Below are 22,492 nucleotides of genomic sequence, written 5' to 3' on the forward strand. Positions count from 1 at the left end.
TTGAATAAAAAAAATAAAACACTTTATTGAGCATGAGGTCAGGGCTGTATGAGTAGATAAATGGGTACACTGCTTTCCCCTTTTACTGCGGAACAAACATATGTGGGCAGTCACCTTCACCCCATGATCAGGGACATAGATATTTATCTTAACGTCAAGCCTTTTCTTGATTATTAAAACCCATCTGATCAGCACTATTGTCTTCTGCTACTGATCCAATATCTCTAGAGCCTGCCAGTAGCGAGAACACTTAATCTTCTCTCCTCTCCCTTTGGTGTGATGCCTGTAACCTGCAAACTATAAATAATATTGTGCTGTCAGAGGCTGCTGCCTGTGATGGCTCTGCTTTCCCTTGGGGAAATCTCGACCTGCTCCACCTCCCGACCTACCAAGAAACATCCAGCAAAGATGCATATCAGCAGCTTTGAGTGATTTTTATTTATTTATTTTGTTACCGATTACTAGATGAGTACATGCCTGTCATCCTCCGTTGCTATAGACAAGTGCTTACGATGCGATTCCCTGCACGGCATGGCTACATATTTCTTTTGTTGGATTTTCTGCAGATTATGTAGGTATTTGCATGATACTCAGCGGAGTGTTTGTGATGCTTGCTGATTCTGTGAGATCAAAACAATGGAATCTCTATTTCAAAAACAAAAAGCTATACAGGCTTTATAGAACAAGGGTTCTGGATGGGATCATTCTACTCATTTCTCCACACTTACATGTTTGGTGGAACAGGCGTTGTTCCTTGGATTACAGGATCAGAGGGGTTTTATTTTTTTGTATGTGTTAAAATTGGCCTATTGTGTACAAAAAAATCACACAATAGATTTTTGTTTTATCCCCCCCTCCCCTTCCCATGACTCCTCTCCTGCAATTGTCAAAAATAAGTTCTCAGTGAATGCTTTTCTACCAACTTATTTCATTACCCCTACTCATACCCTTTGTGTCACTATACCGCACTCCCTCTAGCATTTAAGCTCATTGAGAAGGGCCCTCAACCCCTCTGTTCCTGTGCGTCAATTTGTCTGGTTACAATTAAGTGTCTGTTAGTCCACCCATTGTACAGCGCTACGGAATTTGCTGGCGCTATATAAATAATAATAATAAGGTGAAAAATGGAACTAAAGAAACCGGTTCTAAAAGTTGTGTTTACCAACTCAGGTATCCAAAGTAGAATAATAAAAAAATTAAAAGAAATTGTAAGGGGGGTGGGCAAGGTAATCCAAATGAATTCAATCCGCAACCTGTAGGCAAGCTACTACAGAAATACTAAAATTAGATAAGACGTTCATCATGTCTCTTAATCTGCTTTGTAGACTAATTCCAGCACCTCCATTGTAGATGTCACAGCATGCCCTTTCATTTAGTTGATTAATTTATTTCTCCTTTAAAGGGACACTGTAGGCACTATGACCACTTCAGCTCCTGGAAGTGGTCTGGGTGCTGTGACCCTTTTGCACTTAGTGCTGCAATGTAAATCATTGCAGTTCCAGAGAACAGTTCCAAAATGCATCACCCATGACTTGAAATAAGCCTCCATCAATGTATACATATTTGTGGTGATAAGAGCTAAATAACGCTGGTGTTGTCCTAACAAAAGATGTAAGTTACCTGAACCTCACATTAAATACCTGAACCATTCACATGGTTTAAATGTAATCTCTTATTGGCATTGTGGCATTATGTAGGCACTTCTGGCCATCACAGAGACCATAAGTGTTTTGAGAAAATAGTATTGCTTTGTGAGCTAAAATATAATTGTACACTAGTAAATAGATACACAAAAGTGCCTAGTGTGTCCATATGTAGTTTAGGATTTTGTACTTTTCTCCTGGGTGGCAGTGTTTTCTCTATTTAAAAAAAATAATAAAAAATATTATTCAATAATACTTCTGTACAGGATGTTCTGACTTTCTTTAGTTAACTCACAATATGACTACTATTCCAAGAAAGCATTACTGTGCTCATTAATAATTTTATGTGTTAAATCGAGCTCCCTACAGATAATTATGTGAGCATCATCATCGACTGAGTCACTTCCTGATCTAGCGATATAACAAAGGTTGCAGCAGAAAACACAATCCAAGGTTTCCAAGTTCACAGATGGTTTCACTTCGCACTTGGATATATTAGACACATGTAAGGATATAAAAACACAACAAACAATATTGTGGTATGTTTTTGATATAATTAGCACGTACAGCAGAGATTTGTGGAATTCCGCTCACTTTTGGTGGAGCTTCCAACCAGCTCCGGATTAAACCACATACAGTGTTGCATCCTAACTGATGGATGTTTGATATTTAAAACTCTTCGGCAGCAAAGACATAGATATAATAGATAAAAGAAAAACGCACACTAGTACTCTCTGGTGCAGTTTTACTCCTATATTAGAGAGCTTGAGAAAGCCCTATACAAGGCAAAACACATTGTGTGTTTTTACTCTTGTATCTGTTTTTAAGCAATAAAGTATACTTGGCACCCATTTATACTGGTTGTGGCTGTTTTGTTTTTTTTTGCTATTTTTTATTACTTATTTTGATTCTGGCACGTTAAGAAACATCTTGTGGAAAACAGCTGAACACATCATCCTTGGTGGGGATTGTACCACCTATGTTGACAATTCAGAGCAGTACAACTGCTCTCTAAAATATGAGTAAAATTATTTTTCTTATTTTTGGTATCCCAATGACTCATTGCACGAAAGAGCACTATTGTGTATTTTTACTTTTATCTTCTATATCCATGTCTATGCTTCCGAAGAGGTTGTAAAAGCTAGACATCCATCGGTGAGGATTGCACCACTATAATGTTCAGGAATGGAATCCCAAAAGGACAATGGGGGATTCCTATCTGGTATAGGAAAAATTGGAATATAGTGGTGAAAGGCTAACCAATGTAGCTACAAAACTTGGTAGGACATAGACATAAAGTCCCTACTAGCGAGCTGACTGGAACAAAGTATCTAAAATGAAAAATAATTTAAACTTTATTGCAATCAAACAAAGTAAAAAGATACAATTTGTCCAAAGTATCTAAGCTAGGGAACCAAATCAGTAACCTCCAGATATGTGGGTAAATAAATCCTAGGAAAATCCTATACTGTGCATATCTTATGGTTGCTAATATAACTCAAAACATCCAAAGGTAAAATCTTACAGAAACAAAGTAATATGAGATCACATGGGGATGCTTCACTAAGTAGTGGAATAGGCATCATCTACTGAGCGGAAAACTGCACAAAAAGTAGGAATAGAGAAGGTGGGTAAATATATATAGATAGACAAGGAGATAATATGGAGAACAGTATTATAGTGAAATATGCAGTGGTTACTACCACCTATAAAAATAGACCTCCTATATTATCGACTCGCTACGCCTAAAGTCTGCAGCTCCTAGGAAACACCTAAATGTTCTATGCTAGACTCTGTGAGTAGTCACTATAACTGCGGTAAAGTACGGTTCCGGTCTATCCACCTGCTAAACCTAAACACTGTAGCTCCTAGACAACACTTTCATGGGTGTTCTATGCTAAAAGTTAACCCAAACAATGGAAGCTGTCCTCCCCTCCTGGTCCTACCAAAACTGAAAATAACCAATAATCAAAGATTACAGGAGTGAAGAGTGCTCTTAGTGCTCAATAGTGAGTGAAAGATTCTTTCTCTTACTTTGAATTATTGTACCACTATATACTATTTAATCTGGAGCTGGTTGAAATCTCCACTAAATGTGAATGGAATTCCACACATCTCTGCTGTATGAACTATTTATACCAAAAACATGCCACACACTATTGTTTGTCATTTTTTATTTCCTTTTTTGTGTCCATAATCTATCCAAGTGCGAAGAGATACCATCTGTGAACTGTGAATACCTTGGACTGTGTTTTCTTTTTGAAAATAGTCCTTTGGCGCAACCTGTATTTGTTCTATTATCTGGCTTTTACCTATCAAGGAATGGAGGGTAACACTTGTTATCAGTATTTGCTGCCTATATTTATAATTGTAAGTTAAATTGTCCTATTCCTTGTATTGTACTTGCTGGTCTAGGCAGGTCTTCCTGCAAAGCACAGGGATATGTATATAATGCAGTAACTTAGAATGTGAGTGCGTCTTTTTAATTATTTTCAGTTACTGAATTTGGATATGCACCTGGAGTGTATCTCAGTTATATAGTACTAAACCGTGGCAGTATTATTTACGGTTTACGCAGACTAGGGCAAGTCTTAAATGGCTTATTGTTTTCTGTGTATTTTGTTTGGTGTGTAATTAAAGGGGCACTCTGGTCCGCTAAAAAACTCTGATAGAAAAAAAAAGGTACATGGCTGCCAAAGCATAATAAGCAGGAAATCCCTTGCTTGTATACAGTCTTTATGGATATATACATTATTGTTTGTATCATTAAACTGGTAAATTCTCAGTTGGAGTTATATTTTTCGTTACATCCTCAGTTGGAGATATATTTTCTGTTACATCCTTTTAACATATTTTTTTTTTTTTTTTCTGTTAAAGAACACAGCCAGTCCATGGTTACACCAGCCTACTCCTGTAACTTCAGCAGATGGTCTAATAATGGGTCATCTTCCAGTAAGGCCGTCCAGCGCAGATCCTCATCGACCACTTAAGCTCGCAACACATTCAAGTCCACCATTGTCTAAACCAACAACGGACCACCATAAAGAGTAAGTTAATAATTGAGAAGTGACTATATATCAAAATGGTGTCCTGTGTAGTGGCACATTTTATTGAACGGCTAAACCCACCTCAAAATGTACGTTTGTGGTGCCTGGCGTTTGCACATGATATCTGAACAGTCGACAACTTTTGCTTACCCACATGCTCTTTGGTTAGATAATCAGTGCACATTGTACAGCGCAACAGAATTTGCTGGCGCTATATAAATAATAATATTAATAATAATATGACCATAGAGAAAATAGACCTAAAAATACTGCCTATATTTACCTATATATATTTTTCATTATGAAATAATACAGACTTTAATACATGGAATTTTATTATAACTGATGATCAAACCAGAAAATGTCCAAATCCAGTACAAGAGCATGTGCCGTATAGATGACAGAACTTGATATTTTTACATTGATTAGTTAATGGGATATTATAAGCAAAAAAACTACATTTTATTGTATATACCATGCCCCGGCAGTGTCAATTCTCTGCCATTTAGGAGTTAAAACGCTTTTGTTTGTAACCCTAGTCACACCTCTCTTTTATTCATACACAGGAGGTTCTAGCAGGCTATTAACAGATCATGAGTGAAGACATTCTAATTAAACACACTGTGCAATAAGGGAAATTAAAACAATATAAACCTTTCCAGGAACTGTGTAGGGAGACGGTGTGAGCCTACAGCAGCCCTCTGTGTGATTTAAGTTAATTTATCAGAGCACAAGTTAAGAACTTTGAAGTAAACACTCTGTGCTGTAAAAATGAAACTTGCCTCTTGAAGGCAGTGTGTGAGTCATAGGCAGTGGAGTTGCGGCTCGGGACGAACAAAGTGATTTAATGGCAGATAATGTGTGCAGTGAGACAGCGGGGGCATGATCTATTAAGCGGATGTTGCTTTGGTGCTTAGACTGTCACTTTAAGGGACAGGCTGTTTTTAGATTGCATGCTCTCTTCTATAACTTATTTCACTGAAGCTATAGTAAACCTATTCTTTTCTTAGCAGGGATATTGAGAAGAAAACGTACAGTGAACCATTGCGCTCCATTTCTTCAGCACCTTTAAAGGCTGAGCATGAACATAGCCGAACACATACAGGAAAAGAGAGCCATATACATAGAAATTATATGGAGCCTGTTTTGAGCCACGCTAAGCTACAAAGGCCAGCACTGGAAACTGGGGAAAGAAACAACAAATACAAAGAAGAACATAGGCGAATACACCAGGAGAACATTGAAACTTCTTATTCAGTTAAAATGAAAGCACATGAAAATGAACGAGACGGCTACACGAGAGCAACTCCTATGGTGCCTTGCAGCCCGCAGGGTCATACGGTGAAACAGGAGAACAATGTAGAGCGCCCTATATCAGAATTGTACAAAATTAAGAATTCCATAGCTCAAAGTTTGCCTCAAAGTAACTATTTCACAACATTGTCAAATAGTGTAGTGAATGATCCTCCGAGAGCATTTTCTGCTAAGGAACCAGTCAATTTGTACTCTGAAAAGCAGAATGCAAGCCCTTCTGTGTCAAATTCTTCTACGCTTAATTCTTATATCTCTTCATTGTCCAAGCCGCCACCATTAATTAAACACCAGCCTGAGGAAGGATTGGCCAATAAAGTAAATGAGCAGCTTCCACAGCAGGTCACAACGCATACGATTACTTCCTTTAGAGGTGATAGTAGAAGTCCAACCCAGTTGTCCATTTCATCTCCCAATGCACTCCGTAGCATGCCTGCTCTGCATCGAGCACCCGTTTTCCATCCACCAATTCATCACAGTCTAGACCGAAAAGACGCCAGTTACAGCAACCTCTCCCCTCCTACGTTAACGCCAGTGCAGCCAGTGAACACAGGGAGCAAAATCCAGGAACTTCAGAAGCCTCCTACGCTTGTCCCTGAGCCTAAAGAAGGGAGTGCAACATACAAGAAAGGTGCAGAGAAGAACATGCAGGATGTTTGGAAGGCCACTGAGAAGCAAAACCTTAACAAAGTTGCGTGGCTGCCAGAGAAAAATAATGTGAAGGCGCAGGCTGCAACAGCATCTGTCATTGTACGCCCACCATCCAGTACAAAGTATGAGAGCATGCCAGCAACTCAGTTTCTCTCTAAGGAGCGTGTTGGCGAAAGATCCTCAGCTGGAACAAATCAAGCAGATTGCTTGAAACCTATGGAAGCCAGAGAGACTGGAAGGATTGCCCAGCCAATTATGAACTCAGACAGCAGTCCTGTGCATTTTGAGAAGAACTCTCACGCCTCCTCACATAGCATTTCCAGTTCTGCTGCACCTGGAACTAATATAATGTGCAGTACAAAAACTGACGTGACCACCTCTGCCCCCACAACCACAAGTGTTTCAAGTTCCAGTGGATCCGAAGTAACCTATTCTTTGTCGAACGCTGTTTCGGCCTGTACAGTGATAGAAAGCACTAGCTCAAGGACTGTGAATCACGCAGCTGCACAAATTCAAGAGAGCAAAATCAACGCTGCCACTCCAGTTAACCTAGTTAGTAGCAAGACTGCAAGTGCCGTTCAACTCAACGCTGCTTATTCTACTTCTAGTGATTTTATCCATTTAAAAAAGCACAAAGCAGCATTGGCGGCAGCTCAGATGAAGAGCTCTGTCAGCGATACAGAAACAAATGTTGTAAAAAATCAGATCTCTCAAGCCTCAAATTCTCCAGACAGTAATGCATCCTGCAGCTCCACAAACACAACTAGCACTTCAGGCAGTGGGCAAGCTTCCCAGTGCAGCCAGCCGAACTACCACACCAAACTAAAGAAGGCTTGGCTTACTAGACATTCAGAAGAGGATAAAAACACTAATAAACCAGAAAGCGCAGTGGGCACTATTGTGTCTGAGATTATCAAGCCTTGTACTGTGAATCTGATAGCTTCAACTTCAAGCGAGCTCCAAAATAACATAGACCTCCGATCGCAGGATGACAAGTCTCCCGGTCAAGATAGGCTTACAAGGAAGAGAGTTAAAAGGACTTATGAATCTGGCTCGGAAAGCGACGACTCAGATGAAAGTGAGAGCAAGTCAGGACAAAGACTGAAACGGCAGCCCAAGCCAACATACAAAAAAAAGCAAAACGATATGCAAAGGCGAAAAGGTGACACGGACAAAGAGGAGGAAATAAAACCCAACGGTATTCTTATCAGGAGTGCCAAAGAAAGAACCAAACTGAAGTTACAGAGCAATAGTAACAGCAGTAAGTATATCTGGGAATCTGGGATCAGGAGACAAGCGGTTTCCGGCTTCATGTGAAATGCATGTGTTTTTATTTATACAATGGGGTCAGTTTCTCTCTTTTGTTACTTGGAATGCTTCCATAATTCATACCGCTCTGTTAACCTCTTTCAAGCATTCAAAGAAGGATAAGGAATGAAAGCATTGTTCACAGATAGAACTTATTCCTCACTTAATGCTATTTTCATATGCGTGTTCAACTGCGTTTATTTTTACAGGATACATAGATCTATATATTGGGTTTTGTTATTCCAGGGTATACATTTTGATGTTTTTGAGGTGAAAGAAAAGGTTTGACGGTAACATGACCAAACAAAAAAACTTTATTCCTTGTTGGTCAGTTGTTATATTATCTCTGGCAAGTGAGTGTGTGGATACATGCGTACTGTGTGTGTTTCCTTAGATATATGTTAGTAGCAGTTAGAACGACATTTTGGCTCTAGTCAATGAGGCTAAACCTTTAAGGATGCCTGTCCCTTTAAAGTTAAATTTAGGTGGCCGCATTCTCTCTCACGATTCAAACAAAAAGTGCAGAGGGATAGCTTTTGACCCAATTCACTGTGTCTTATCAGCTTTCAGCAGACCAAGTCCATTTGTGGAAAAGCTTTTTTCATCTTGATAAGTTCAGACTGCTCTCTGCAAATCTCAAGGTCATTTAAAAGGAACTTGGCTTTAAAAGAAGCAAACAATATTTGTAATATTTTTTTCAATGCTTTGCTTAAAACTTTTAAGTACTGTACTTTAGTTATTGCTAATTCCTGCACGCTTGATTCAGTATGCAATCCATACCTCCTGTGTGCATCATAGTGGAACCCAATAACAGAACGCAATCTCTGATTTTACATAGCAAATGGGAATTTGTCAATCTGTAATGAACAACATCTGGCCTATATGAACCAATCAACAATTGCTTAGGTTTACAATGTCCTCATGCCAAAGAAAACAATCTGTTTAACTCTCTAGAGGCTAAAACATAGCTAATTTTTTTTATCTGGGAAGATTTGCAATTAAATCATGAACAGGACCAATTGATGTATTTCGGCAGATCTCCTATCATTCCATATGTGAAATCATTGCCATATTGAAACCGTTCCCCTCAGGAAGCTACTTGCTAGTTGGGGAAATTTGGCCTACTTAATTTAGGCAGCGGTCTGTTTGCGTTACAACAGACTATATTTCATATGTCTCTGAACTCGAATGTAGTTGGAAATATAAGTGCACTTCAAACATTTCTGTTCTGTGGGAAATCAGATTAGCAAGCTTGCAATTAAAAACCAGGCAAAGAATAACCGAGTACACTACCAAAAGTAATAGATTTGAAAGATTAGAGGGAACAGGAGAAGTTTTTTTTATAATGGAGGCCAGGATCACCTCATGTCTGTTGCAACATGTTTGCGTTATCAGAACTGCTGGCACTTTAAGCCATTAAAGAGAAATTGTCACATTTTTACTGTTCATGTTTTGTTGTGTATTTTGACCTTCAAATGCTGTTCAGGGTTATTCGATAACGTGAATGGTTGGAGATTTAATGTTTTAGACCTAGATGGCTCAACTGTAAGATCTATCCAAGTGAGCCATATTTTCATTTGAAATATTTTTAAGTGTACAAAAGTGTAGATTTCAGTAGCTTACACCTGCCAGCTGAACCATGTTCTAAATACGGCCTTGATTTAATAAGCTTTCCAAATGCTTAAATAATGTGAGAAAAACGTTTCATACGATTTATCTACAAAAGTGACACATTTTCCTTCAATCGTTGTATTCTTGGTAATGAATCTATTTGTAGCTGCACCACGGTTTGGTATATACTAGATTTTCTAATGTATGACAAACTACTTTATTGATATGTAATTATGATCGTACTATTGGCATTATTATTTGTGTATACTTTTTTATAGACGTAGAAAATACTTAAAAAAAAAAAAACAAAATGCTGTAATAATGTTTTCATGTAATTTATGTTTTTTTTTTTTTTTTTTTAAATTGTTGGAATGGATGTGGATGTGCTTCTGTTGGAAGAACCCTCTCAATTCTAACACTATCAATGTTATTTTAAAGTGAAGTTCAAATTCAAAAATAGCCAAAATGAAAAAATGATCTGTTCGGCTACTTTGCCCTTCAATGTGAAATTCACTAGGAATTCTCACTTTGAAAACCCCTGTGTGTCTTGAATTTGATTAGTCCATATATTGTTTTAATTTGAATGTGCCTGGAAACCTTAGTATTGATAACCTGATTGCAGATTCCCGTGTGGTAGATATGGATTCTGCTGGCTGCCGTAGAGTGCTTGCAGTATGTCAAATTCAAATACTCCTATTGTAATGTGGTCGTCATGGATGTTACTTTCAGAGCACATCTTTAATGCAGATAAGGATTTGTAGCTGAAGTGACTACTTGAAAAAGGGAAACGAAGATAAAATGTAATTTCAAAGATCTTCTCACTCAACACATAAGACGACTAGAAAATTATTTTACACATATTTAGAAAAAAATTTAAACATAGCTTTCCGCGTTGTAAGCAAATTTTGTGGGGTTTTTTTTTGTTCTGTTACTTTTAAAAATAGAAAACGTATGACCTTATTATCAGCTTTTATATAGCTCCAACTTATTCTGCAGCAATTCACGGGAAAATGTAACAATCCATGAGACGGTTACAAAATGTTACAGGAACAAGGCCTTGATGTAATATTTGTGGATGAGCTTTTGAAATGAGTTAATATTTACATCTTTTTTTTATATAATTTTATGTTTTTTATATTGCTATATTTTATATTCATATGATTGATTTATTTAAATATAGGGGGGGGGGGGGGGGATACATTTAAAAGCTGTTCCAAAAATATTAAATAATTTAAAGAAAACTTGTCCAAAAATACTGAAATTGAGGCCCTAATACTTGTCTTTTAAACCCTTGCCACTTCATCCTGTTTTGACCTGTATGTAGTGATGTACTGGTTTACTACTGTGGTGTGAGGTTCAATAGACTACGAACGTTTATTTTTAAGATGATTTTCAGGATGTGGTTTTTCAACCTTTTAATGCATCTTTTTACACAACAATTTGAGATGCATCACTTTATGTTAGTGGTGCTGTTAAAGTGATGCTTTAAATGTTTTCACCACTCAAGTGAACAGTGAGAGATGGACTTAAAACACCAGATAAGATCTGTGAGGTGTGAATTCATCCTGAATCAGTTTACACTTTGTCATTCGCACACAATGTTATCTAATTCGGTGTAAAGTTATTCAGATATTATGCATATTGTGTTGATTTAGTTTTTCTACAAGTTCGCAAATTTTGTTATTAATAATGGCTGGCTTGTAAGGTATGGTCTTATGCAAGAGCAATTACTTAGGGTCATCAAGCTTGCCACATGTAACTCCAGCCCAGTTTTGGGTGAAAATTGGTTTACTTGGTTGGAGAAGTAAATATCACTTGAAAACCATTTCTAATTCCTCTGATTTATTCATTGTGATGTGGTTACAGCTGGCATACCTCGCTCAGTATTAAAGGATTGGCGGAAAGTGAAGAAACTCAAGCAGACTGGAGAATCCTTTTTACAAGACGATTCTTGCTGTGAGATTGGACCAAATTTACAGAAATGCAGAGAATGTCGATTGATTCGTACCAAGAAAGGAGAAGAATCCACTCATTCGCCAGTATTTTGCAGATTCTATTACTTTAGAAGGTAATTATAACCTACCAATGCTTAAAAGCATATTATGTACCCCTTGAGCAAGTGTGCCGTGGTGATGTTTTGTAACACAATCTTTTGTGTACTTTTAAATTTTTCATATATATTTGTTTTGCCCAAGCCCAAGGGAGCATTCATTCGGTTTCCCAATAGATAGATAAAGTAGCCTAAAAAAATCTCCATATTGCTTCTCTGTCTCTGAGTGAGGTCTTACACAGTCCATTCCTCTGTTTCTTTCCTTGAACTTGGACTCTGATACATTCGTGCCATTTGTATGTATACAGTTGTCCATTTGCTGGTAGGTTATTTGTGTGATTATCTGACCATCAAGTAGTCCATACATTGGATTTTGTCCTTTTCTAAATACAACCGGATAAATCATGTAAAAAGGTGAGGACCTATAACTGTCATGTATAAATAACCCACTCACATGGTGTGGAGCCAACCGCAAGCTCCGGTTATAATCGCATGTAGTGGTTTGATCCCCACTACTGGATATGATTGCTGTATGTGTTATTCTGTGATGAATATATGGGAACACAGAATAAAAAAAACAAATAGAGCAGTATTGGTAATATACAGTGGATGATATTAACACAGAAAAGGAAATGCACTCACAAAGAGGAGCTTACGTCTTAAGCTCAAGATTTCAGGCATTATGTTTTCATTTACAAATTCACTAGCAATGCATAAATTACTATGCATACCTACCTAAATGAACATCTAATCCACACTCCATGTGGACAACTGCTTACCTTGCCCCTTTGTTTGTATTTTATTTTTATTACCTCCAACCAGTCAAGACATAGTTGTATAATTCTAAATTTAAACGTAAGAAAAAGTAGAAATCAGCTAATTGTAATGTTAATTATGCAATTTATAATGTTAACTTGTTGGTCTTCATTATATGAAATTGTGCCCTATTTCCAAAGGACAAGGAATTTAGAAGGGTGTGTACAGATTTGTAAAAAGAAAGCCAGTATCCTCAAATTAGAAATGAGTTTGTGTTCTATGAATTAAAAAAAAAGCAAACTTTTTTTTAAAACGTATGTTTAAATAGGAAGCGCTTTTGCCTTTTTGCATTCTTTCCCTGCAAAAATCCAAGGATGAGTTATTTATTAAGTCGTGTTATAAAATGTGGTTTTTAGTATTAAAATCAGCAATCACCATGGAAACCATCGGAACCATCACAAACATACTCTTGGTGAGTCCTCCCCTTTTACATTTTTTAGAGCACTTTAATAATTATCCCCTATTCTTCCTTGTAGTGGTAACGTAGCATACTATAGGAAGCCTTTCTCTGTTTATGAGAGTGATACATTATATCCATATAGTTCAAATGAAAGCAAAAAAAAAAAAAGAAAGGGTTGATTCAAGTTGTTGCTCCCTCATCTCATATGACAAATCTGGAATGCTTATTTTGTGTTTTAGGTTATCCTTCAGTAAAAATGGTGTGGTGAGAATAGATGGCTTTTCCTCTCCTGACCAGTATGATGATGAAGCATTGAGTTTGTGGACACATGAAAACTATGAAGATGATGATTTGGACATAGAAACAATTAAATATATCTTGGGTTACATAGGAGATAAATTCTGTCAGTTGGTCACATCCGAGAAGGCAGCAATGTCATGGGTGAAAAAAGATGGTAAGGGATACGTTTTGTGGTCTTATAAATATCTGGATTTGCCATAAGGACCACCAAGGCATTCAAGCGGAACACTGCAGAGGGGCGGCACTTGTGGGGAGATCAAAGATCTTCCCCACTGGCCAGCCCATTCTCCTGCCATGGAACAAATGCCTACAGGTTGCCTACAGCCCATATCCCCCACATATTCCCTACAGTTCCTTTCCTCAACAACACATACTAAAGACCCTATCATACCCAATACACACACTACAGCAGCTATCCACATTTAGCCCCTATTTACATGCACTCACAAACGGCCCCATTCACACACAATCCAACAGCCTCTCTCCTACACAAGCAGCTTCCCTGACATATAGACAACTACACAAACCACCTCCCCGACATACAGACAACCACACAAGCAGCCTCCCCGACATACAGACAACCACACAAGCAGCCTCCCCGACATACAGACAACCACACAAGCAGCCTCCCCGACATACAACCACACAAGCAGCCTCCCCGACATACAGATAACCACACAAGCAGGCTCCCTGACATACAGACAACCACACAAGCAGCCTCCAAGCACTGTCCCACTTATTATCTAACCACCCACCTAGTAACATTGGGAGAGGGGCTTAATGGTGGCAGCTACTTCCTGGTCGTGTTATTCTCGCCATTGTTAGTCTGGCCTGGACAGTGTATTTAGATTAGGGCCTCTGCATTGAACAATGTCAGGTGTATTCGTCTAACAGTTGGATTATGTTTTCCAATCTATACCTTGTATATATTTATTATTTAGATATTTGATGTCAATATATATGTATATCTCATTTTGAATCATAAAGGGTTAACAAGAAATGTATATTGACAAAACCTCCCCAACTAAGGTCACAGAGGAGGAAAAACTGTCTCATAAAGAAAATGTTTGTAGAGAGCAGATGTTAATGTTTGTATAAAATGTTCTGCATTTCAGCAAAAATAGCCTGGAAGCGAGCTGTCCGAGGTGTTCGCGAGATGTGCGATGCCTGTGAAGCCACCTTGTTTAACATTCACTGGGTCTGCCAGAAATGTGGATTTGTGGTCTGTCTAGATTGTTACAAAGCGAAGGAAAGAAAAAGTTATCGAGGTTAGTTTCTATGAAGCGGCTCTTTCTGCACTCTGTTTATCTTAACTTCTTCCATAAATGCTTAGTTAGCAGTCTGCAGCGTGATCTTTGTGTATGTTATAGAGCTATTTCTGTGCTCGAGTGCTCTCCTCTGATTATAACAAGGAGTTTCATAACTTCCCCTTTTTGAGCCTAGCAGCCTACTGGGAGCACATTCTAGGTTTTATCTGTTCATAGTTTCAGCTTTACATTTTTTGTTAACAGTCCCTGTTTCAACTGTACATTGTTACATTCTCTCTTTCAACTGTACATTGTTACATTCTCTCAACTGTACATTGTTACATTCTCTCTTTCAACTGTACATTGTTACATTCTCTCTTTCAGCTGTACATTGTTTCTTGCATTCACTGTTTCAGCTGTACATTGTTTGTTATATTCTGTTTCAGTTGTACATTTGCATTCTGTTTCAGTTGTACATTTACATTGTTTCAGCTGTACATTGTTTGTTGCATTCTGTTTCAGCTGTACATTGTTACATTCTCTGTTTCAACTGTACATTGTTGCATTCACGGTTTCGGCTGTACATTGTTACAGTCTCTCTTTTAGCTGTATATTGTTTCTTGCTTTTGCTGTACATTGTTACATTCTGTTTCAGCTGTACACATTCTCTTTCAGCTGTACATTGTTTGTTACATTCTGTTTCAGCTGTACATTGTTTGTTACATTCTGTTTCAGCTGTACATTGTGACACTCTGTTTCAGCTGTGCGTTTTGTAACATTTACTGTTTCAGCTGTGCGTTGTTTGTTACAATCTGTGTCAGCTGCACATTGTTTGTTGCATTCTGTGTCAGCTGCACATTGTTACATTCTGTCAGCTGCACATTGTTTGTTGCATTCTGTTTCAGCTGTTCATTGTTTGCTACATTCTGTGTCAGCTGCACATTGTTACATTCTGTCAGCTGCACATTGCTTGTTATATTATCTGTGTCAGCTGTACATCTGTCAGGGTACCTGAGGCCTCTACCTCTAAGGGAGGTAGAGATTTGGTGGTTTGCCCGTCCAGGCGAGCTGTTTCCTTCGTTCCTCGCGGTTCATCCAGTCACTTAAACACCGGCCGCGAGGAATCCACCTCCTTTTCTAGCGGGACGCTCAATACGTGACGTCATGACGCTATCACGAGCTACCTGTCACTCAAGTGTCCGATATCCAATCGGTACTTGTCAGAGGCGTGATTACCATCCAGAGCCAGGGTATTTAAGCTTACTTCTCTCTTCAGCTCATTGCCCTGTCGTGGTTCTAGCTTGTCTAGTCACTCAGTGCTCTGGTATTCTAGTTTACTCTATTTGGTTTTGACTCGGCTTGTTGTACTACCCTGCTTCTCTGTTCTCCCTTGACCCGGCTTGTCTCTCGCTTATCTGTCTTCCCGTTCCCTCGACCTCGGCTTGTCTCTGACTATTCTCTATTACTCTCGGTACGTTAGTCCGGCCATTCTAAGGCCCGGTATACGTACCTTTCCACTCTTTGTACTCTGCGTGTTGGATCCCTGTCCCGATCCTGACAACATCATTGTTTGTTGCATTAACTGTTTCAGCTGTACATTGTTTAACATTCACTGTTTCAGCTGTAGATTATATTGTTTATGTTAAATGCATTGATGTTCATGTTTTACAGCAAATCATTATATTCTGAAATAAAAATGTGATTTATTGAAATAGCAAGTTGTAACAAATACATAGATCTAATATGTAAATAGAATCACTTATTTTCCCGTCTTCCATTTAGAAAACTGTGTGGAGTACCTTGCCTTACATTTAATTGTTTTAAAACCAGTTTGAAGGTTGCTAAATTACCTGTCAAAATTGCTGTGACTTTGGGAGCATATGGTGTCCTTATTTGCCAGATGCCAGCTAAACCTGGGAGAAAGCCAGCAAACATAAGAGTGTACATGAAATAGATCTTCATGGTCTCTTTTTCGTGTTGCCTATTTACATGTGTGCGCAGTGTAACTTCCTGTTAATTAGCATGCTGAAAGGAGGACAGTACAGGTCTATTTCATGTGCAGGTTTCACTTACTTGATTGTAAGCTCTAAAATACCTCTCTGTTTAAAAGTGGTTTACGAATAGCTATTACATTTAGGACTTTCACATTGAGGGATTATGTATGAAGAAAAAAATCCAGGGCAGAGTTCTAAAAATGAAATGACTGGCAAGAACATTCCATTGGTTTCCATGGCGATTGCACCACCGGCGTCCATAAGAGTAGTTAATACGGAACACTGCTTGTTTAGAAGTCATGTGCAACTTGCATGGCCAAGATGGATTGCTTGTGATCACTGATTCATTGTACTTACACAGCAGCCTATCACAGCCAGCAGCTGTCACTGAAGTGCTATTGTCTTTTACAGTTATACATTTAATTATTTTGTTAAAGGAATATTTATCCCCCTTTCTTTTAAAAATCCTTCATAATAAAGCACTTGAAGACTTGGATTTAAGTTTTTTTTATTCCTGTATCTTTGACTTGCCTGTCCATCTGGCTGTTATTTTATTCAAAATTCAGCTTGTATCAATCCATATAAAATCCATTGCAGTAACTGTCTGAGGAATATTCCATTTAATAATGCTTTGAATTCAATGCATATACTTCAATGGTGACCTGCATTAAAAGTTGTTTTTTTTTTTTTTTACAATTTAACTTGAATATCATTGTTTTGCTTCTCTCCCAAATTCCCACATTCTCAATGTATTTATTTTGAGGCACATATGACTATGTAGTAAGGGGGTTGGGGTTGTTTAGAATTCAGTGTTTGTAAAGGTTGAGTGATTAGGATGTATGTTTGCTGACTATAAAACCAGTCCATATGCTGTGCTAACAGATTTGCAGGCACCAATGCATTCCATATGCAAAGGAGCCTCACTGCTTTCCCTGCTCAGATATTAATCTCCATATAAGGCTAGGTCGCGATTTCAGTGGGAATTGGGAGTTCAGGCCATTTATTTTTTTCTGTTTATATTTTCATGCAAATTCAAAGTGCACTGTATTGTTGTTGGACTTTAATCTTTTCTGCTTTACAAATCTGCCTATAAAATGTATTATTGTTTGCATGTTGTCACATGCTTAAAAAAAAAAAAAACTAAAACACACTTTTCTCGTTTTACTTACAGAGAAAGAATTATACACTTGGATGAAATGTGTCAAAGGACAACCTCACGATTACAAACACCTTATGCCCACGCAGATTATCCCAAGTTCTGGTAAACCGCTTTTCTAATGTATTTAGAAAATACTCTTTCACTTTTTTATCAGTAAAGTATTGCAGAAGGTGATGATTGTTTTGTGATTTATTTATTTAACTAAACTAAACATAAAAGGATCTCGAGGTTACTCAATCAAATCACCCCCCCCTCCCTAAAAGAATAAATAAGGCAAAACTTAGCCGGGTTACACCTCTGGCAGCACGCGGTCGTCATGATGTTTAGAGTAACCCTTTAAAGAAACACTCTAACACTAGCAAAAAAAAAAAAAATATTGGGGGCTTATGCAGAATTGGGATGGGGGGACAGCTTGCTCATCAACTATGTTGCCAGTCTTAGTAGTGAAATTCTCTGGAGTCCAGCAATCTGTGATCTCCCTTTGTAAATGGCAGACACAAGCCTTTTACGCTTGCAGGAACTGTTTAACTTGCCCTATTTATCGCAGCGTATGTAAACTCGTCAGGCGTCTTCCGCTTACTATGAAGTGGCTCCCATTATTTGTTGGCAGTCTAAAGACTGAAATAGGTTAATGGGACATTCTAAAAAAAAAGTCCATCTAGAGATGGTGGCATTTTAATATCACACACTTTAGTGAATATTCCAGATTATCGCTCACCAAATAAATCAGCCAGTATCTCTTGAGCCAGCCACATGCTTTGTAAGTCGGCCTCTGAAGTGTCTGCTTGCCATTTTTTAAATTGTCTATGTAAAATCATTAATTAGTGATCATGTTAATTTGCTCTGAATAATAAAAAGTCATGGAATTCTTGCAGCATCATTTTCTGCTTGTGTAATACACTTTGCCAATTTTTTTTTTTTTTTATTGACAAACCTGACCTTAACTACGATTCTATTGCAGCTCTGACAGATCTCCTTGAGGCAATGCATCTTCTTAGAGACCAATTCGGTATTAAATCTCACTGCCATTGTGCCATCAGGCAAAACTCACAGGCTGGCAAGCTCCCGGCGATGAATGGCGTTTCCCAGGTGAGCATATTTCCTTTGTGTGGGTGAGAAAAACTAAAAAAATAAGGAACAAGTGCTAAACCAAGCAGTGCTTCACTCATCTAATTTGCTTGCAGCTTTGTCCACAAGCCTTTGTATTAAAACAAAGGATGTTTGTGATGGCAAGTCCTATCCAGCAATCTGGACCTCAGTATAGAGGTGGCAGCAGAGACAACATCTTGCTTTCCAAGACTTTATTGTAATGGCTTAAATCATATCTGCTGTAATATAAGCTTGTTTGAGCAGGGTCCTCAACTACCTATTGTTCCTGTTACATTTTGTTATTGTCTCATATGGTAAATTTCCCTTTTATTCCCCTTTTATTGTATAGCTGGCACTATATAAATACCAATAATAAAATAGGCCTAATGTTAAAAAAAAAAAAAAACACACACACTCAAATAGATTAACATTTAGATTTCTGGTATTTGTAAAATATTTTATGTTTTTGCTTTTTTCCCCTTTGTTGTTGTCTACGTATGGAAAGATTGTCTAACTATTTGAAGTTATATTTTCCATATAATGATTTTTGAAATGTGAGTTGTAAGGTCAGTGCAATTATATCGACTTAGCTGTTTTTTTGGTGGGTTTCCAATGTATTTTTTGTCTGCATGAACTCAAGACTGTGCTTGTTTAAATAGCTCAAATTATTGTGGGGTTTCAGAGCTGTTTTTTTGAGTAACCACATCAAACCCTGCGTTCCAGCAAGCACAGTCTTTTATTTAACATGCGGATAAGAATTTCCGGGTCATGCTCTGAAACACTTTAATGTGACGTGTCACTTAAAACATATTGCATTTTTTTTAACACATATAAAAGATGCAAATAATATCTTGGAATGACATTAACCTACAAACGTATTGTATTTTTTGTAACTTTTATTAAAGTTTTCTCTATCAGTATCACCACCGCAGCTTGCCTAGTGAGCCCTGATGCTGTCCCCCACATTTAATATTAAATGGTTTACTAATGGTTTGATATAAACCAGTGCTTTTCTTGGGAGCCGGGCACTGTTCACTTCTCTATGACCAACTTTTCAGAAGCCAAATAGATAAATTGATAGATTTTCCTGCAACATTAAGTTAGGATCTATGGTGATCAGATAATCAAAGTTTATGGAAAATGTGTTTTAAGAATGGTATACTATGGGCTTGATAAATGTTGCTTAAAGGAACACTATAGACATCCAAGGACTCTCTTGCTCCATGAAGTGGTCTGGATGCAATCGTCCTGTCATTTTAATGTTAATGTAAAATATAGTTTTTGGGTTTTTTTTATAGAAAAATCCAAGGTTAAATCCACTGCTATTGGCTGTCTTCTTACACTATTATTAGTTGAAGGACGTGCTTCCTCCTCAAGGCAGAGTAAAACGTGGTCTGGGAAATAAATGCAGCTCATAGCAATATTTGATTGGAGGAGCGCAGCTTTGGCTTCACATGCCTTGTTCCAATCCATTGTTTCTTTATGAAAACGATAGATTGGAGGAGTCCCGTGGCTGAAAAGGAGAGGAGTAATCATTATTTAACTTTAATTTTTTTTTATTGCTGCAGGCAGACAGAGGGAACTATAGCCCCGAAATCACAATTTTATTATCGGGACTATAGGTTCCCTTTAAAACTTTCAGTGTACACCGTGGGATCTACTGGGAATTTCTGGTGAAACATTAAGGCCATTTCTGGTTTACTAGAAACTGCTGTGCAAGTAGTATGTGTTTAATCATATATATTTTTTATGTCTTTCAATACTCCAGGTCTTACAGAATGTCCTGAACCACAGTAATAAGATATCGCTGTGTTTGCCTGAGTCCCAGCAGCAGAGCCCATCTCAAAAGCCTGAAACAAATGGAAATGCGAGCCCAGGGAGTGATACTAGCACGGACAGCAAACTGACATCATCAGAATCCCAGTCATCACTGCACTGGCTGGCAGACCTAGCCGAACAGAAATCCAGGGAAGAAAAGAAAGGTATTGGGTTAACATGGGACCTTTTCAACTGTAACAATACCTATTGTATCAGTTATGCTGGATTGTAGATAGAATGCATCAACCCAGCTTTTTTTTTTTTTTTTTTATTATAGTTATGCTTTAAATACATTAGGCATTAGGATTGGAACAGCAGATAGTAATAAAAAGACAATATGCAAACCTGGCAGTAATGATTGGTTATTAAAAGGGTGCTCTGTGAAGCATAACCACTGCATTGCTGTAATGCAGGGGTAGGCAACCTTCCACACTCCAGGTGTTTTGGAATACATCTCACACGATGCTCTTACAGTTCTAATGCTGGCAAAGCATCATGGGAGATGTAGTCCACAAACCTCTTTAGCCCTGATGGTTGCCTACTCCTGCAATAGTGGTTGAGTTGCCCAGAGTGGCTTGGCGTTATCTCCTGATTTAATATAAAACATTATTTATAATATTCTTTAGATTATAAAACCGTTAAAGAACAGGTTGACATAAACCTGAGCTCTTCTCAGCATCTAGGCACCCCCATCTCAGCTGCATTGATAATGTGGAATTAAGACTTCTGCAGTTATGTCCATTCCCGATGACATTGATTACCGGAGAATTCTGAGTTAATACGAACATTCTACCCAGCAGTGCCAGTCAGATTGGCTGAAATTGCTGCAGATCATGCAGAAGCTGGCAGTGATTGATGCATTCCGTGGACTCTGTGAAAAGTTACAATATTCATTTTAAACCACAGGGCAGTGGCAATGCAATTTAGACATAACCACTACAGTGAGCTGTAGTTGATATATTGCTTTAAGTTTCCTTTTAATATCTAAAAAAAGTTAAGTTTCAGATTTACCCAATTATCCTAATTATAAGATATTATGGTTTTGTAATATAGAACGCTATGCAGAACACCACCATTGCACATGCTAGATCTATATATTAAACTGAACTTGTCTCATAACAGACAATGCTTTCATACGACTGCACTAAATTCTTTTTCTTCCATTGTAGAGAACAAGGATTGCCCAGTTGGAAAACATATCAAGGAAGAGAGAGAGCAAGTCATTTCAGAAATTGCAAATTGTAAATCATCACCCCCTCCATCTCAGAATGAACAGGGCTCAACCTTACGGGACTTGCTAACCACCACCGCTGGTAAACTGCGCCTGGGCTCAACAGATGCTGGCATTGCTTTTGCTCCTGTTTATTCGGCAGGAATGCCAGTAAGTATTTGGCCTGTTGTTGGACATAAATGAAAATGTTTCCGGTTAAAATAGTACATTTTCGATATAATTATCTGCTCATAAATATTAAATGTTTGCTGCCGGAAAAAAAAAGTAATCCTATTCTAAAAGATTTGTTTGGGTTTTTTTTGTTTGTTTTTTTTAACAAAGAGTATTGCAGTACAATTTAGATAATGTATCCCTTTCCTTATCTCCATTCTATATAAAAGGATTAAATCAGGCCTATATTTGTTCTCATGTAAAACATTCATATCTCTTTATACGTGCCATGCGCAAGCCTTGCAGTCATATATACTCCTCCATTGTCTAACATTTATCACACCTATCGTTTTAAAATACCTTGTTAAGCTTGTAGGCAGTAGATCCTCGCTCACATTTGCTTCATCTTCAATCTGACAGTCGGCTGAACCCCCACCATCACTTAATTTCTCAGTTCAGTCTAACAAACTGAAGTCAATAAACCCAACTGACGTTATGAGCCTTTTCAACTGCATATACAGTTTCAGAGTTTTAGACATTTGGGTTAGGAAAAAATCCGCTACACGGCAGAGCAATAACACTTGGCAAAACTATTCTCAGACCCCAGTCACTTGCCAAAGATAACCAAGCCCTTGGAACAGAATGCCAAACAAAGTTCCCATTGAAT

The 22,492-nt window shown here is 38.0% G+C and overlaps 1 protein-coding gene across 2 annotated transcripts in view; it reads left to right on the forward strand.

The window, feature by feature from the left end:
• JMJD1C (jumonji domain containing 1C) overlaps positions 1-22,492 on the forward strand; it is a 274,686-nt gene that overhangs the window by 231,239 nt on the left and 20,955 nt on the right. For both annotated transcript variants that reach the window (XM_063434155.1, XM_063434156.1), the window contains exons 9-17: positions 4,521-4,690; positions 5,704-7,913; positions 11,438-11,639; positions 13,077-13,291; positions 14,253-14,405; positions 17,550-17,639; positions 18,499-18,626; positions 20,395-20,608; positions 21,614-21,825. In XM_063434155.1, coding sequence (XP_063290225.1) covers positions 4,521-4,690; positions 5,704-7,913; positions 11,438-11,639; positions 13,077-13,291; positions 14,253-14,405; positions 17,550-17,639; positions 18,499-18,626; positions 20,395-20,608; positions 21,614-21,825 — 3,594 coding nt within the window. The remainder of the gene's footprint in view (positions 1-4,520; positions 4,691-5,703; positions 7,914-11,437; positions 11,640-13,076; positions 13,292-14,252; positions 14,406-17,549; positions 17,640-18,498; positions 18,627-20,394; positions 20,609-21,613; positions 21,826-22,492) is intronic.

This window comes from Pelobates fuscus, chromosome 10, assembly GCF_036172605.1.
Source record: "Pelobates fuscus isolate aPelFus1 chromosome 10, aPelFus1.pri, whole genome shotgun sequence".
Taxonomy (NCBI): Eukaryota; Metazoa; Chordata; class Amphibia; order Anura; family Pelobatidae; genus Pelobates; species Pelobates fuscus.